This window comes from Heterocephalus glaber, unplaced genomic scaffold (genome assembly GCF_053883595.1).
Source record: "Heterocephalus glaber isolate CG9 unplaced genomic scaffold, H.glaber_assembly_v1.0 deba00000943, whole genome shotgun sequence".
Taxonomy (NCBI): domain Eukaryota; kingdom Metazoa; phylum Chordata; class Mammalia; order Rodentia; family Bathyergidae; genus Heterocephalus; species Heterocephalus glaber.
In genome coordinates, this window is record NW_028258175.1 from 11,442,663 (window position 1) to 11,461,559 (window position 18,897).

At 43.2% G+C, this 18,897-nt stretch overlaps 1 protein-coding gene across 1 annotated transcript in view; it reads left to right on the forward strand.

Moving 5' to 3' along the window:
* Positions 1-18,685, forward strand: part of Gpr139 (G protein-coupled receptor 139) — a 41,055-nt gene extending 22,370 nt beyond the window's left edge. Inside the window, exon 2 of the mRNA XM_004855826.3 lies at positions 16,988-18,685. Within this exon, the coding sequence (XP_004855883.1) occupies positions 16,988-17,922 (935 nt within the window). The 3' untranslated portion in view covers positions 17,923-18,685. The remainder of the gene's footprint in view (positions 1-16,987) is intronic.
* The last annotated feature ends 212 nt before the right edge of the window (positions 18,686-18,897 follow it).

The following is an 18,897-nucleotide window of genomic DNA, read 5'->3' on the forward strand; positions in this document are numbered from 1 at the left end:
TTCCTTCGGGAAACTTCTCTCTGGTTGTCTGTCTGGCCTTTCTGCCACCCTACAAGCTACAGAAGGGCAGAAACCTATTCTTCTGGTTACTATGATATCTGCAGCCTGTCCCAAGGAGCCTGGACACAGTAAACAGCAGATACCTGTGATGTAAGGCAGGGGAGGAGGCCAGCTGGCCTGAGTGCTCTTGGTGTAAATGCACAATGCCCCTCACCCAGAGTCTCTTGGGCTAGGCCGGTCAACAGCCAAAATAACACCCATTAACCACTCCCTATGTGCCAGGAACTCTTCTAAGCACTTCATTTGTGTTCATTCATTTAATTCCCGCGAGAACCCTAAAAGACAGATATTGTTTGCCCCATTTCACAGATGAAGAACATTGAGACACAGAGTGTTTAAGAAACTTAACCAGGATCTCAAAGCTCAGACTCTGCAAATTTGGGATTCTGGTTTCAGAACAGTGCTCTCAAACTCTCCACTTTTTATAAGACAAAGATCCACTGTTCTAAGAGGGGAACTGCCTATCACACTGAAAAGGGAACTGGATCCTATTTCTGAGTGCCCACAGCATGCCAGGCTTGGTACTAATTTTTCACACATGTTAGTCACTCAGTCTATTTAACAAGCCCTGTGAGAAGATGTTAATATTTCTTATTGCACAGATGAGGAAACTGAATTCAGTATCATGCCCAAGAAAGTAAATGGGGAATTCAAAGGCAGATCTGTCAGCCACCAGAAGAGGTAATAAGAAGGAATTTCCAAGCAGCTACTGAGAGACATGGGGTGTAGAGAGACGAAAGCGGAAAGTAGGGGTGAGATCGGTCATCATTCACACATTGGAATCCCATGAAAGTTACGGCAAGCAGATGAATGTTCCGTAGAAAGCCTTAAGGAATCCATCCATCTACAGTTCATCCACTCATCCACCTATTTATCCATCTACCATGCTTTCATTTCACAAACACTGGTGCACTGAATACTTCTTGACAACGCTGTGATACCAGCCCTTCAAGTTCAGAAAAAAAAGATGCAGTCTTTTCCTCCCAGGGGCTCCCAGTGAATGGTGACAAAGACCTGGAGGAAATTGTTACAAAAAATGTGCGGACTACTCTTCACTCCACACATCAAGCTCAGAGAAGGCTTTAGAAACAAAGTCTACTAGGCAAAGGGTTGGAGGTGAGAAGGCACAGCAGACAGAAGAAATTGCCTGAGTGATGCTACAGAGGGGAGAAATACCATTGTGCACCCAGGCACAAGGTGTGGGGTGACTGTGTGGTGTGGGAGGACCTTGTTGGCCATGCAAGAACTTTGCAATTTGGCCTATAAAGTAGAACCCTCAAACAGATTAATCATGGGCCATAATGTCTTTGCGCATGTGCTCATGTACGCTGCCAGGTGTGTGTGTGTGTGTGTGCGCGCACGCGCGCGAGTGTGTGTGTGTAAATACTGGAACACATGCAGCCAAACTGTGACTGGCCTCTGGCAATGGGGCATAAACTATGTTATTCCCTAGGCCCTGCCCCATGCCCACCACACTCATTTGTGTTACTTGCCTGGGTCTTGCTGCCTTTTGAGCTTGCAAGTCCTAGCATAGAGCCGTGGATTGGGCAGGGAGTTTGAAATGACTCCTCCTGCTGCTTTAGGATGATTTACTTAGTAAGTTCTCAGCATCTGGAGCCCAAGGAATGGGTCTCTGTATTTCAGGAGCCTGACCCAGACTCTGGTACACAGTTGGGCACCACTAAATTGATGTTGAACTGAATTGGATACACATGAAAAATTCTGGCACAAAACCTCTTCTTGGTAGCTGAAAGTCTCAATAAAAATCTCTTATACACTGAACACCAAATTAATTTCCAATTACTCTTGATTAGAGCACCCAATTTATTTTCTCCAGTATCCCCTCGGTCATCTGCTGTTCAATTCAAAACTATCAGCCAGCCCTTGTGCATATCTACAATGCGGTGTTAATTCTGTATTCTCAGTTATTTGTTCACTCATTCATTCGTTCAACAGATTTTTTTTTCTTTGGTACCAGAGATCGAACTCGGGTCCTTGCTCTTGCGCAGCAGGCGGCAAAACCACTGAGCTAAATCCCCAGCCCAGATATTTATTGAGCATATACTCAATGCCAGGCAAGTATAAGAAGCAGGTGATATATTAATAATTATTAGCAAAATGGACCTACTGTTTGTGCCCCTTTACCTGTCTGACAGGACTGACTGTAAATGTATATTGCAAGCATACGGGGCACTTTTCTTGCAGTAATTCATTTAATTATTACAAAAGCCTATGATAGGTGCTACATCATCATCCTTACCACAGATAACCAAACCAAGGCACAGGGAGGTTCTATAAGTTGCCCAGTGTCACACAGCTAGAGAACAGCACAGCCAGTTCCAAACCCTAACAACCTGGCTCCAGAATCCATACTCTGCCACTGGTCCTTCTGGGGCGATGCTGGGAGCCCTGGAGCTGCTTCTGGATCATCAGCACGGGACTGTCATGGTGGCAGTCAGCTCCCACAGCGTCTGCAGCAGCAGAATCCTGGGTGTGTAAACCCTAACTACACGCCCTGGGACCTCAGTACACTCCTGTCCTTTTTTAGCTTTTCCCCTGATGTCACATGTTACTGCTTTTTCTTCTTTCAAGTTGCACACGCTGGTTGCAGGCCTAATCCTAGAAATCTGATGAGAACATGAAGTCAAGCACTGATGGCCAAAGTTTATTGGTAAGCTGTCTCATCCTAGGAAGTGGCCCTAAAGAACAGCAGCCCTAAGGCTAGAAAGACAGCATGAGTCATGGGCCAAGGATTTTAGCTTTAGTTTCTTTCCTAGGTTCTTACTTCTTGGCCTTTGCTCATGCTGTGCCTGGACTGCTGAGTGCACTCCAGTCCCTCCCAGCCTCTTCCTTTCTGCCTCCATGAAGCTTCCCTGGCCACCACAGGTCCAGGGGACATCTGCACTTCCTGGGCCACCTTTGCTGCCTAGCCACATGTGGCCTCTCTCCCTTTCCACCCCCTTCTGGTGGGGATGGAGCTGCCACCCATTCTCCAACAGCCTTAGGAATGCAAATGCACCATACCCAATCAGCACTTACTACTCCAAATGGAACAGACAAGCCCAGATCCAGCGTGACTTCCCTGGGACCACATAGCTCATAGGTAGGTAGCAGTGCAGAATTCTGGATCAGAGTAGAATGGATGATTCATGTGGACAGGAAGTGCTTTATGTTTCCACATCGCTGCACTCTTGTATCTGGTATGGTGCCTGTTGTGTGGTAGGTGGCTCAGGAAACATTTGTTGAACGGATGTGTGAATGCCAACCTCTTTTAATTCTTCCTTTGTCCTTGCCCGCATGGAAAAACAAGGCAGGGTCACAGAAAATGATGGCTTTCTGTTGGCTGCATTTTGTATGCACAATTGATAAGCGATTTGCCCGCAGCTAAAAATACCTACCCCTGGCAGCCATTGGATAGTTGGTGCTTAGCTCAAGATGTTTAATCAAACAGCGACAACCCAAGCAGAGCCACAATTAGCCTCTGACGCCCCAGTGAACTCCAGATGAAGAGCCCGGAAGCCTCTGACTTCCTGTTGGTCCCCTGCACTCGGTGACCGTCGCCCTGGGTCCACAAAACAACAAGAACAAATGAGTGTCCTCTGCCCAGGGCAGCCACCAGCTGGAAGTCAGCGGATGGGCAGTTTGGGCAGAAAGCAAGCCCATGGGATGAATTCGATGGCAATTAGCCAGCAGGGAGCACCATTTGATACTGGAAGGGACAACAGAGAGCATCTCAGTCACATGTCCTGGGCTTCAGGAAAATGATTAGATCCTCCTCCCATTTCTTCATCCCTAACCCCTATCTCCAGGGAGTCTCAAAGGCCACAGTCTCCTCCAAAACGAATTCTCCCAACTTCCCTCATCACACATGCGCCAGCTGATGTATTTGGGGGGGGCGGTGATTTTTTGGTACCGGGGATCGAACTCAGGACCTTGCGCTTGCAAGGCAGTTGCTGCAACCACTGAGCTAAATCCCCAGCCCAGCTGATGTGTTTTTAAAAGGGGGAAGAAAAGACAACCTGGACCATTTCTATTCAATGGTCCATTCTCCTGAGCTGCTTATAAAAACATTTGAAGAAGCATATGCATCCAATGGGCTCTGGAGCCATATAAAAGTTTTTGAGCCCTGGCTCCACCATACACTTGCTGTCTGACCTGGGAAAGTCATTTAAGTCCTCTGAGCCTCAGCATTCCCATCTTTAAAATGGGGATATACTGCAAGTGATATCTATCTCAGGATGTCATGTGAGAATTAACATTAATCAAATAAAACTTCTAGCACAGTAAGTGCTCCAGAAAGGAGACCATTGTTATTAAATGTACTGGCTTTGCTCACCTCCTGTATGTCAGGTGTCAGAGGATGGGAGAGCTAGAGGAGGCACTGATACCACAGGGTACAATCTCAGTCAAGTTAGTAACTCTCCCAGACCTCAGTCTTTCTCATCTACATGGGGATGAAAATTGGATCTACTTTATTAGTAAGGATTGAGGACTAGATATTTAATATACATGTTCCTCGATTTATGATGAGGTTACGTCCACAGAAACCCATTTTTAAGTTAAAAATATAGTAAGTGCCAAATGCATTAATGGACTTCACCCAGTGAATATCCTTGCTTAGTAACAGCATGCAGCAGACTTAGGTGTTTCCCTTGTGATCCTGGGCTGACTGGAAGATGCCAGGACCATAAGACAGGATCATACCACAGACTGCTACCCAAGAAAAGATCAAAACTCAGATTCAAAATCAGGTTTCTACTGAATGCATATCACATCTGCACCATCACAAAGCTGAAAACTAGCAATTCAAACCATTATAAATTGGTGGCTTCTGTGTTGGGGTTTTGCTTTTGTTTTGCAGTCCTGGGGATAGAACCTAGGGCCTTCGCACTAAGCTACATCCCCAGCTCTTACTTGGTTTCTTATTTTGAGACAGGGTCTCACTAAATCTCAGAGTTGCCCAGGCTGGGCTCCAATTTGTGATCTTCCTGTCTTAGCCTCCAGAGTGTTGAGATTATAGGTGTGTGCCACCATGCCCAGCTTGTATTAAGCATTATAATATTGGACAATAAATCACATTTGGGTGTGAATTACGAAGGGACATCAGTGCTTGACATGTGGTAAGTACCTGACAACTGTCAGCTGGTCTGAGAAAATGCTGGACCTTCCCCTTTCATGCCTCTTGTCCTTGGCCCCAGCTGTTTTTGCTCTTTGCAGAGACTGCCCTTGTCTGTCTGTTAGACCCGGACTCATCTTCACCAGATGTGAACTATGATGCATCATGAGAATTAACCCTTTCTAACTAACTGGCTTATTTTACTGATTTGGAAACCAAAGTCATCAGAAGCGAAGTGGCTTATCCAAGGGCAGACAGAGGCCCATGTCAGAGCCAGTCCAACACAAAGGAAATGTGAGGACAGTTTCCTCAATTGAGTCTGATACATGAGCCAGAGGTCTTTTCTAGAGCTAATTGTCCTGGCCTCAAGAAGCAGACTCGCAGGAGGCCCTGTCTGGAATCGCTAATGTTTTTCCTCCTCCTGGGGCCCTTGCCTGCTCAGTTTCTCACCTTTGAAAGACTGACCATCTCCGTAATAACCATGACACTCACTGAGTGCTCCCTTGGGCCAGCTCTCTCTAAAAGCTTTGTGTACACACTTCTCTCTAATCCTCACAGCAAGCCTTTGAACTAGGTACCATCATTACTTCCATTTTGCTGATGAGAAATCTGAATCTCATTATGTTTATAAAACTTGACCAAAAATGCCAGTTAAAAAAAATGAAAAGCAGGGAGGCTAACCCAACTTCCCCCAATTCTAAAATGTTTGTCTCTCACTTTAAGTATCCTGGCCATTCTGAGAGCCACCTGCACACCCGAGAGTTGTTCCTGCAAAGCTTGCCCTATCTGTCTTTGTGACAAACTCCCAGAGTGGAGAGAGCACAGCTGCATCCATCACTCGGTGCAGAACTTGACCCAGGATGGCACCATCAAGTGCTTGCAAGACGCAGCTTTGATATACCAGCTGTTCTTCCATGGGCAAAGGGCTTACTCTTTCTGAATATCAGCTTCCTCATTTGTAAATGGATACCTGAAGGTATATACGAACACCTGATTCTACATGCACTGTCATCCCCTTACAGTTTCCTTTCAATTGAGTCACTTTTTTAAAGTACGCTGGACTTATCACATAAGCAGGCATTTAGCACTACCCTACATCGAAAAATAACATTCTTCTAATACAACTTAAACTATATCCATAACTTTTGAAGTTAAAAATGTTCATCAGCACATTTCATAAGATGATCTCATCCATACAAAGCCACCAACACATAGTAGATGCTCATTAGGGGGTAGACCAAGAAAATTACCTTGACACTGAGAAGTATACTTTTTGGAAGCTTTAGAGTCTGTTGGATGGCTCAGATGTGCTTTCTTGATCAAGGCCTAGAATTATCATGGTTACTCAAGGAAGTTGCCCCTGATCACAAAACCTGAGCTAATTGTGGTGTCCAGAAAGGTCAATTGATTGGCGAGGCTGAGTCCAGCCCTGTGGCATTGGTGCTGACTCACTTTTCCCATTGCCCTGAGTCAGGCTGCCTTCAGGTGGTAGCCATTTTATCTCTTGCTGCCTATCTGTCAACAACAATGAGGAGGCTTACTAGGTCTCAACTAGTCCACACTAGAAATCACTTCTTTATCACTTTCTGAGGAAAAGTCAAGGAAGCTTCAGCCTGGATCTAGAGCGCAAGAGCTGCAGGACAAATCTACAACATTTGTTCTATTTGGCAGACATCACCAATTCATCCCAGCTCCCCTAAGCCCAGGCATGTTGAAAGTATACTTTCCAACATGGCGCCCAGATAGCCACTGCAAATAGATTGAAGATTAAATATTTTTATATGAGACTATAAAGTCAGAAACAAAGAAAGGGGAAGCACTAGCTTTGAAAAAAATAGTGTCCACAAGGAAAATAATAGAGAAGAGCATGAAAAACAGCTACAAAACAGGTACTAAAATTTTTTTAAAAGGTTATTTCTGAGGATGTAAGAGATGACTGAGTCGTTATGCATTATCAAGTAATGGCTCTTAAGGGTGTAGATAGTTGATCATAGATAATGATCAATGTTGTCCACCAAGGGGAGAAGTAGAGTGGGCAAAGACTGGCATACAGGTACAACCAGAGGGCTGAGGGTAGAAGCAGTGAAGAATTTCTCATAGGCTGACAGGGTTCTCAGCATTTGGAATGGGCAATGGAGGGAAACCAGAATCTCCTCTGGATTCCTTGTGAGCTTGGACAGTCTCTCCGCAACTATCATAGGGTCTGGCCTCTAGTAGATGCTCAGTAATCATCTGCTGAACCACATAGGTTGAGTGCTTTAAAAAAAAAAAAAAGTAACAATCTTTGAGTATTTACCATGTGCCAGGAGCTCTGCTAAGTGTTGTTCACATGTTATTCTATGTAACTTCAGCGGGTGTTATTTATTATGATGTCCATTTCACAGATGTGGAAACCAAGGCTGAGAGCGATCAGGAGGCTTGCTAGCCACTAGGGAAGTGGGGCTCTTGACATCTGAATTCAGACTGTTTGCCCCTAGAGAATCTCTTCTCAATCAATTAGGCTAGGTTCTTACATACCGAGATTGTTTGGGTAAGATTCAGCCTGCAAAGAGTGGAAAGAACAGACAGCCCTCCTGAGCCCATCCAGGAACCTGGATGCTGCCCCTCGGGGGTCATCCTTCTGGTGGGGTGAGGCCCCACTGCCCCACCTTCCCGTCACTAGGCCACAGTCAGTCTGGTGCCCTTAACAACCAACCTTTGGGAAAAAGCTCCTCGTTCCCAAGTTTCTGCCTTGGGGCAAATAGGACCCCAGGTAGCAAGGATGGCCACTGACCAGCTGGCAGCTCTGAGTGTGGGGATCTGTGCTGGGCCAGCCACCCTCTGACTCCTCCCCTGCTCCTGTCCTAGGGACCCACTCAGAGCAGAGCTTCTTGATGCCCTCCCCAGAGGCCCAAAAGACCGAACACCCAGTATCTTTGGGGGGGCGGGTCACTGGGGGTTGAACCCAGGGTCCTTTAACTGAGTTACATCCCCAGCCCTTTTATATTTTTTAATTTTGAGACAAGGTCTCACTAAGTTGCTCAGGTGAGGCTCGAATTTGCAATCCTCCTGCCTCAGCCTCCCAGTGTGCTGGGACTATAGGCACACACCATCGTGCCCGGCTAGTTTCATGCATGTTTTTCTCCTTCCTCTGTGCTGAGATCCAGGGCAGATAGGTGCCCGTCAGGAAGATGACAACCCCCAAGGCCAGGATCCCATCGTTCAGCTCTGTCTCCCTCCTCCTTTGATCTAAATGAGAAGCCTTGCTGGCTTCTTGCCTAAGAGGCTGGGAAGTTGTTCTTCCTAAAAATCCATCCTTGGGGATTCCCGGAGCGGGTAAAACACCCCACTGGAATCTCTTGCAGTGCCAGGGGTCTGCATGACATGAGGGCTGACTTTTCCAGCACAAAAAAAGACCGGCAACCAGAGGGGGAGGGACACAGTTAAGTCACAGGAGATGGTGACAGAAAGGAGCAAATGGTTCTCTTTTTGGAAATTCACAAGAATGTAATTTAGGATGCAGAGGAACAGGATTTATGAAAGGTCACACCAGGAATTTAATTAGCCCAGATAAACAATTCTCTTTCTCCAGTTCTTAAGAGCTGTGTGGACAGAACAATTGAAACATCACTATCTGCTCTTCGACACGCAATTGCTCTTGTTTGAAAAGTTCTTCTAGCTGTCTAACCTGAAGCTTTTTATAGCTCCAGCTTCAGCTCTTTTCCTCCTGACAAAGTGTCTTAGCTGTCTTTAGGGTCTGAAGGAGGCAGGGAGGAGGGGAGAAGAGAGGATCAGAAAGAGGTAGGAAGAATCTACCCAAGGAGGGAAGAAAAGCATAACACCCTTTAAAGAAGCATTTCTGGTTTGGGGGAATTTATGCTACAGAAATGCACAAAAAAGCTTAATGAAGCTCTATAGTGACCCCTCCAATAGTAATAAGAATAAGAAGTAATGTCTAGTGATAGACTATTTCATAAATTTTTTTCTTTCAATTTTTTTTCTTTTCCCCATTAAGTTTATTGGTACATTTTAGGTATAAAATACAGTTACATTCATCATGGGGATCTTGTACCTTTACATGAGTATCTTGGTTCTTATTTTTTTTCCCACTTCCCCTGCCCTCCCTTCACCCCCTCCACGCTTCCCTATTTGCAAAGATTTTGTTTCCATTTTTTTCCTTTTCTCATATTTTTTCTTTTCCCTTCTTTCCTTTCCCCTACCCCTCCCACTTCCCTTGCTCCTTTAGACCTTTACTTCCTATTACACAATATCAATTATACATTTTTAAAATTAAAATATCAAGACCTAGGAGACATTACCACAGATTTTACAGAATTTAAAAGGATACAGAAAGTATATTTCAAAAATCTGTTTTGAAATAAATTTGACAACTTCTAAGAAGTACCTTGGAAGACAAATTAATGAAACTAACTCTGGAGGAAATATAAAATTTGAATAGCACCTATTAAAGAAAGTCTATTTCTAGCTTGAAAACCTACCTGTATGACAACAGCAGGCTCATATACACTTTAACTGATAAATTATACCAAACATTTAAAACAGAAAAAAAAGGAACACTTCTCCCCTCATTTTAGGAAATCAACATTGTGCTAATACTAAAACTGGATAAAGATAATAGAAGAAAAAAGTATGAACATAGATAGAAATTTGTTTAACAAAACAAACCACTAGAAGTCAAATCTGGCAGTATGTAGAGAGTGGTTTTATTATAGGGATGGCAGTGTTGGTTCAGCATTAGAAGATCCACCCCCAAAAGTCATCATTTTAACAGAGGAATGGAAAAAGCCATATGATCCTGTCAGTAGTTGCAGAAAAAGTATTGGACTAAATTCTACAGCTGTTCATGGTAAAAGCTAGCAGGAGACTAGAAGTAGAACAGAACCTTCTCAACAGATCAAAGACATGTACTCCATGCTTCCAGCAAGAACACCTTATATGAATGGAGAAGATACAATGCTTTCTCCTTAAGGTGGGGAACAAGGACAGATATGCTTACTCTTCATCTGTCCATTAAATTTTGAAACCTAGGCCCAAACCAAAATAGTCTGGCAATAAAATGACACAATTAGGATAGGATTGGCATGGCAGAAGCAAAATCTTTATATGTAGATGAAATGATCATCTACAGAGAAAATACTAAGGAATCTCTAGGAGCCCCTAGAACTTGTATTTGAATTTAGCAGGATTAGAAAACACAAGGTATATATAAAAATTCAGGTCTATGTATACTTGCTATAAATGAAGAATTGGATATTGAAATTTAAAAGTTATGTAGGAGTACAAAGGACCTAGAAAAGTAAAAAAGAAAAAAAAAACAGTGTTGGAAGACGTTTAGTACCTAATTTTAAGACTTCTTCTAAAGCTACAGTAATCAAGGCAGCGTTGGTATAAGGAAAGACATATAGATCATTGGAATGAAACAGAGAATCTAGAAATAGAACCACACATATATGGTCCACTGAGTTTTGAAAGATCATTTAACATTAACATTTTATAGAATATAAACTCAATTCAAGAGCCGAAGAAGAGATAGTGTTTTCAGGAAAGGGCACTAGAACACCTGGTATACGTATGTAAAAAATTAACCTCAACCCTTTATTTCCATACATAAAAATAACTTGAAGGGATCTATGAACCTAAATATGAAAGTCTAAAAGTATAAAATTTTAAGAAGAAATTATAAGGGAAAATGTTTATGAATTTAGGGTAGGCAAAAACTACCTAGGAAACAAAAAACATGATGTATAAAAGAAAAAAATTGATAAATGAGATTCCATCAAAATTTAGAACTTTAAATGACATCATTAAAATGAAAAGTAGTCCTTAAACAGACCATATTTCCAATGCATATAACCTATGACCAGAATATATAAAGAACTCTTACAGCTCATTAATAGACAACCCAATTAAAAAGTAGACATAAGAAGATAATAAATAGCCAGTACAGCACAAGGAAATGTGTGCAGCTCTAGAATCAGAAAAATACTGATCAGTACAATAACAAGACTGAATTATACACTCATTAGGGAGATGAAGTTAAAAGTTTTAAAAGCCTTGTCATGACTTTTTCTTTTTGTTAGATTCTCCCCCTTTTCGTTTAATTTGTCACGCCCAATGGATTCATTCTGCTGGGTTTCCTGGGGTTGTGATCCTCATTGTCTTTTCCTAGGATATTGTCTAAAATTTTTTGGAGTGCTGGTTTGGTATTCATGAAGTTCCTGAGGTGCTCTTTATCATGAAAGTATCTTATTTCTCCATCAATTTTGAAAGATAGCTTTGCAGGGTACATCAATCTGGGTTGGAGGCTGTTTTCCTTTAGGGCTTGAAATACATCACTCCAAGCTCTTCTTGCCTTGAGGGTCTGCACTGAGAAGTCCAGTGTGATTCTGATGGGCTTTCCTTTGTATGTGATTTGTTTCTTTTCTCTCACTGCTTGTAGAATTTTATTCTTCTGTTGGATTCCTGGAATCCTAACTATTATATGCCTTATGTGTAGATTTTTTTTTTTTGATCAAGGCTAGCTGGAGTCCTATATGCCTCACTTATCTGTATGTCAAGCTCTTTTCCCCTGCTTAGGAAGTTTTCAGCCATCACTTCTGTGAACAGTTTTTCTATGTCATCTGCACTCTCTCCTCTTTCTTCATTGACTCTGATCAGTCTTATGTTAGTCTTCTTTGCATCATCTAGCAGCTGCTGGATTGATTTCTCATGTTCCCTTACAATTTTGAAGCAATTTTTATTTTCCTGGTCACTAATTGCAATCTTATCTTCTATATCTGAAATTCTGTCCTCACATGGGTTCATTTTGGTGCATAAACTTTCAATGGAGTTTTTAATCTCCTGGAAATCTGTTTGCATCTGTTTTATGGATTCCATTTGTTTCCTATGTTAGGATTCCATCACGTTCCTCAGATCCTCTATTTTTTTATCTGTGTCCTCTCTAGATTTATTAATCATGTCTTGCACTATGAGCACAATCTTTGCTGTTATCTGAGTAATTATTTCTGATTTCATTTTTCCCAGATCCTCTTTTGCTGCCAGTTCAGAGAGTCCAGGTGGTTGAGTATCAGATTGTTCCATCTTGTTTCCCTTTGGGGTTGCTGTAGGTGATCTGGAAGTTTATTTTTGAGGTTTGTTTACATGTCTTCTCATTTCCATGGGGGAGGTGCTTCTGGCACCCATGTGGCTCACCTTCTCTGCCCTAGGAGCGTAGAATGGTGGCGGGAGAGCCTTCTTCCGAGTGCTGGGACTGGCACACCTTCTCCGCCCTGCAGTGAGGTCGGTCTCAGATGCAAATGCCGGCCACCACCCTGTTGCCTGCTGACAGCAATTTTTATTTTTTATTAGTACAGGTTTGCAGTACACAATAATTACGTTCCTCATGGGGAGTCGGTACGTGTATATAACACATCCTAATACTTTTTTGATCTCCTTCTCCTCCCCTCCCTCTCTTGGTCCCCTACCCTTTTGTAAAGATCCATCCCCCTATGTCCTATTATCTATCTTTTATTTTGATCTTTATATTTTGTGTTCGCATATAAGAGAGAAACATGTGATATTTAAGCTTGTGTGTCTGACTTAGTTCACTTAACACTATGGTCTCAAGCTGTGTCCATTTTCCTCCAAATAACTCAAGTTTATCCTTCTCTATGGCAGAGTAGTACTCCATTGTGTATAAATATCACACTTTCTTTATCCATTCATCTGTTGATGGACAAACCTATGATCTATCGCTAAGTGAAAAAATTTAAAGTTTGTACAATACTATTCTGTATAATCCTATCTTGTGGTGATGATCATTATTACTAATCATGTAACTCTTTTAGGCACTTAAGAATCCTGGAGATAAAAACACCAAATGGTTCAAAAACATCTGTTCTGAGGCCGGGTATTTAGCTCAGTGGTTCTGGCACCTGCCTCACAAATGCAAGGTCTCCAGTACCAAAAAAAAAAAAATCAGTTCTGGCTATCTACTGCAGCATAATAAACCACCCAAATCTCAGAGACTAAAGCAACAATTTATGATTTTGTGTCACAGATCTGGAGCTGACTGGGATCTGCTAGGCAGTCATGCTTCTGGCCTCCTGAAGCTGCTCCCAGGCAGCAGTGGGGATAGAGGTCTCCAGGGTTCCATGTTGTGGGCATCCAAAATGGTGGCTCTCTCCCATGGCTGACAGTCAAAGCCAGGTGTTGGCTACCAGCTGAACTGAGCTTTTCAACTGGAGTACCTGCACATACTCTCTCCAAGTGTCAGGGGCAAGTTTTTCAAAGGCCTATTTATGACCTCAGAGGTCAAACAACATCTGTCTTGCTGTGGGCTGTTACTCAAAAGTCACAGGACCAGCTCTAACACAAGGCATGGCAACTACATAGTAAGGCGTAAGGACATGAATTCCAGGAGGTATAGTTCACTGGGGACCATCTATAAGGCTAGGTAATCCATTATCTCTGGAAGATGAGGTATTGCAGACTTTGCCCTTCTAATTTCTAAAGTAGTAGTTGAATATATAAATTCAAGAGACAGAAAGTGGTTTTATGTTCTGTTTCATAACACTCTGGCTGTGTAACCTCAAATAAGTGACTTAGCCTCTGAATTTTAATGCTCTGAACTAGTGGTACCAACCTCCAAGGGTAGTTGTGAAGATTAAGTGAGATAGTATGAAAGATGAAAGATGGTTTGAAGTGTTCTGGCCATAGTAAATGCTCAATAAAGGTGACATAATTCTATTATTATTATGCACTAATATAATGTTTAATTTTTACAAGTGCATATTTTATAACTGAAAATATTAATTTTCAAAGACAAAAAACAGGAAGTATAACAAAACTAAGAGCTAGAAACTCACAATTCTCAGTATGTTCTCTGTCTCACAGTCCAGTTACTTCCTCCAAGAAACACACAGGGGCCCCTTAGTCCTCAGAGATGCAGAGAATGGTTCTGAAGACCTTGGCCTCAGCAGACCATCGATGGTGTGGTCTGACAATCCAGCCTGTGAGAGTCTCCCAGCCACTCCCCAAATCCTCTCAGGTTGGAGCACAGTAAGCTGCAAAATACAGGAAATGAATTCCCCCAAGAATATAAAACCAAGAAGCTTTGCAATCACAAAACATGGGCTATCTATTACCTGGTGGCTTAAACCTGTCTCATAGCACCATTGACAGAAAGGATTTGCTGTTTAGAAGCATTGACATTCTGACTGCGAGGCTCACTGGGGCTGGCTTGGGTGGGATTGGCTGGGTTTCCTCAAGCACAGAGTCCCTGGGTCAGAGTGTCGGAGAGAAAAGCTGTGAAATGCAATTTCAGGCAGCAATGATTTGGGTTTCTTAGCTTACTCACCCTTTATAAGTACACACAGGGCCTGTCAACACTGCTCTTTCTCTCTGGGGAAAAATGTGCCAGGGTGGAAAAGAAAGGATTTTTTTTTTTAAGGAGGCGTTATAGCAAATGTTAAATCTTAAGAGTTAAAGTCTCTACCTCTCATTTCTTTTTTGAAGAATCAACATACAGGGGGCACCCATTCCCCTCCTGGCTCTCTCCAGCTTTCCCATCTCTCTCCCAGCCCCAGATACCCTAAGTGATCTTGATCTCACCTTGGGGTGGGGGTGGAGGTCCACCTGTGCAAAAGAGATGGAAACCCTTGGTTTCTGCAGGTTAGTCTCTCAAGAGAGGCAATTACTAGAAACTTCAGGAAATGTCAAATATGAATACCTAGCAATTTCATTTGGGGTTGATGACTTGCCTGACTTAAAGCATTAATTAGGTGGGCCTAGAATATATTTAAAGAGTTGCGATATAGAGAATTTTTAGCACCACATTTGAAACAGGGTTCATACGGGGAGGAAGAGACAGTGGCAATCACTCTCTGCAGAACGTACACAGCACTTTTTCTGGGGAGACCTCAGCATTTAGCCATTCCTGCTGCCGTATAGGCACGGGAGAACAGACACATGAGAGGGAGTGTGCACATTGCTTCATGGAGAGAGAAAAAAAGAGATTCTGACTGGGGATGGCATCTTTTGAGTCTAAGGAATGGGAATCACTTTTCTGTAGCTGACAACCCTTTCCTATGACCAAAAATAACCAAAGCAGAATTATGCATTCTATAAAGTCACAAAGAGCTGGAATCACCATCTGGATTCCCCATTTGCTTAGTTTGTGACTTTGGGCAAATGACCTAAAAATGCTTAGTTTTTTCATCTGTAAAATGGGGAGTTGTTCCCATTTCTTTTTGTGCTTCGAACATACCAAGCTCATTTCTACCCCAAGACCTTTGCCCATGCCATTTCCACTGCTTAGAATCCTCTTCATCAAGCCCAAGGTCCCAAGTTCGATCCCCAGTACCAAAATAAATAAATAAATAAATAACCGCTAGGTCTCAAAGAAATAATACTGAAGGACAAAAGCAGCATATGGAATGACAGACATATTAAGGACACAAAGAGTAGGTAAAGATGGCCCCGGACAGAGCACAGGGCCCACAGCCTGCAGTCACCTCTAGCGACAGAAAAGAGGGAAAGAGAAAAAAGAACGTGAATGGAACTGTTTCAGGGGGCTTCAGCTGCATCTATCATGTCACTCCTTTTTTAAAAAGCACTGAAGAAAATCTAGCAAAATGTTCAAATTTGTTTAATCTGAGTGATGAGTGCACCAGGTGTGTGGGTGTGTTTATTATACACATTTCCATGTGTGAACTATTGTGTGATATTTGGAATCACTACTGAGAAAGGGAGCATGAAGGGGAAGGGGAGGGAGGGTGAGAGATCAGATTCCAGCTTTGCACTGGACCTCAGACAATGGACATGCGTTCTCTAAGACCCTTGCCTGAAAACGGGATTAACAATGTGCAAATTTCAGGGTTGATTGTGAGAATGACTGAGAATCAGCATGTAGAATAACTTCCAGATATTACCCATTGCCATATCATTTTAGGGTGAATCTTAAATGACTTTCTGAATGTGTCTTATTCAGGCAAACACTTGTTTTTAAAACTGATCAGGAACTGTGTGGATACATTTTCAACACAAATCCGACCCGAGGAAAAGAACACATTGCTACATCTGTGCAAAAACTGTCTATGTGCACACATGCTATACAGACATATATACATGTAGATTATTTATTGGCCATGATTGCCCTGAGGGAATGAAACTTAGATGGGTGGAGAACAGGAGTGGAAGAGAAATATACATTTTCTGCTATTTCTAATTATGTACCATGCTTGTGGATTACTTAGTCCAAAAATCAATTTAATTCATTTTTAAATTAATCCGAAAGTCATAATCATGTATTCTCCTTCAATTCTAAATCCACTTATAAAGAAAAGATCTTAAAATCTTAAGTCCTAGAAAGGTTTTTGAGGTTACGTAGCCCAGACTCCTCCCTGAACCCATGTACCAGGATAACGCACTTCAGCCTCATACTTCGACACAGCCAGGCCAAAGACAGAGCGTGGCATTTGGGATCCAGGATCCAGGTTTAGTTTCTGTCACCATGAGTTACACCTCAGTAACACTAAGCAAGTCCCTCAAGCTCTTGCAGCTCAGTTTCATTTCTAAAGCAGGATAATGATAGTACCACCTCTCCTAGTTGTGTGAGGAACAAATAAAGCAGAACAGGAGCCCCATTTAAAAATGATATCCAGGTGTCTTATCAGGTGTGATCCGTAAGGTAGAGGTTGTTCCTCAAAAACACTGATTCTATCCTTTGACCTCCACGGGAGCAGCCTGATAAACATATGCCCAAGGGACCCATGGTGGGCAACAAATTCTCCTTTGCTTCAAAGATAAACCCAGTTCTCTTCTCTTCCACAGCAAATATCTTGACGGTGATCATCCTCTCTCAGCTGGTGGCCAGAAGACAGAAGTCCTCCTACAACTATCTCTTGGCACTTGCTGCTGCTGACATCTTGGTCCTCTTTTTCATCGTGTTTGTGGACTTCCTACTGGAAGATTTCATCCTGAACATGCAGATGCCGCCAGTTCCCGACAAGATCATAGAGGTGCTGGAGTTCTCATCCATCCACACCTCCATTTGGATTACGGTCCCCTTAACCATTGACAGGTATATTGCTGTCTGCCACCCTCTCAAGTACCACACAGTCTCTTACCCAGCCCGCACACGGAAGGTCATTGTCAGTGTTTACATCACCTGCTTCCTGACCAGCATCCCCTACTACTGGTGGCCCAACATCTGGACTGAAGACTACATCAGCACCTCTCTTCATCATGTCTTGGTCTGGGTCCACTGTTTCACGGTGTACCTGGTGCCCTGTTCCATCTTCTTCATCTTGAACTCCATCATCGTGTACAAGCTTAGGAGGAAGAGCAATTTCCGCCTCCGGGGCTACTCCACAGGCAAGACCACTGCCATCTTGTTCACCATCACCTCCATCTTCGCCACCCTTTGGGCGCCTCGCATCATCGTGATCCTCTATCACCTCTATGGGGCGCCCATCCAGAACCGATGGCTGGTGCACATTATGTCTGACATCGCCAACATGCTGGCCCTTCTGAACACAGCCATCAACTTCTTCCTCTACTGCTTCATCAGTAAGAGGTTCCGCACCATGGCTGCTGCCACACTCAAGGCCTTCTTCAAGTGCCAGAAGCAGCCTGTACAGTTCTACACCAATCACAACTTTTCCATAACAAGTAGCCCCTGGATCTCACCAGCAAACTCACACTGTATCAAGATGCTGGTGTACCAGTATGACAAAAATGGAAAACCTATAAAGGTATCCCCATGACCCCATGGGTTGGGCACCTAGTGCCTCTGTGTTATTCATTTCCAGATGAGGGGCATCCCACCCTGTGGCTGAACAGCTCTTCTTAAAAGAGCTCACCTCATTTCCTATCTCCACAGACTGAGCAACTCTCAGACTGGTAGATGTCAAAAAATGGAAGAGAAGAAAGGAAAGCACGAATCTTGTTTTTATTTATGTATTCCTTTTCACAAAATCACGTTGACAGCAAAAGTTCCTACCAGTTGGAAGATGCTGTTGGAGGTCATAAGTGTCATCGTGCTGTGACCAGTGAGAACACCCACTAGAGGAATAGTCTGTGACTTTGCACCTGGCCCATCCACAGTCACTGGGAACTGCCCCTTTAGGTGACAGACCAAGTCACAGCGGCACATAGCTGAAGCCACACTCTTCTTCCAAGAGCTGAGGGAATCTGTTGCTTCCCTGTGCCATTCCCAGCAGCTGATAATGCTGACTGATCAGGGATTTTTCCAAGGTGCCCTTTGTGCTAGAAGGAGTGGTGGCCTTGAAGTGGCCCTGGAACCTCTGGCTGCAGAATGACATGATGGGGAAAGGGGAGTATTGCATCTCACCCAAACTTTGACCAGAGCTTCTGCAGGGAGGCTCCATACCAACATATCTACGACCCTTGGATATGAGGTCTAAAATGTGGTTTTCTATTTGCCATAATGTATAGATTTTTTCTATCTCCTCCAAAACAAAGACCCTGCCTGGTGCATGAGGGGAAAGGAGGAATTCTTGAGCCCAGAAAAAAAAAAAACAGCCCACTCTTGCCATTGTTTCAGTCCATCTCTGTGTCGGCTGTATACAACTCCCATATTCAAAATCGCTTCTGTGTGGCACCACATGGCTTCCTAGAAAAGCCTTTTATGTGTAGAATCGCCAACCCTGCCTCCTTGCTTGCTGAAGCCCTTTGTTTTATTTGAAGTGACTTCCTAACCAAATGTAATATTCAAGGGT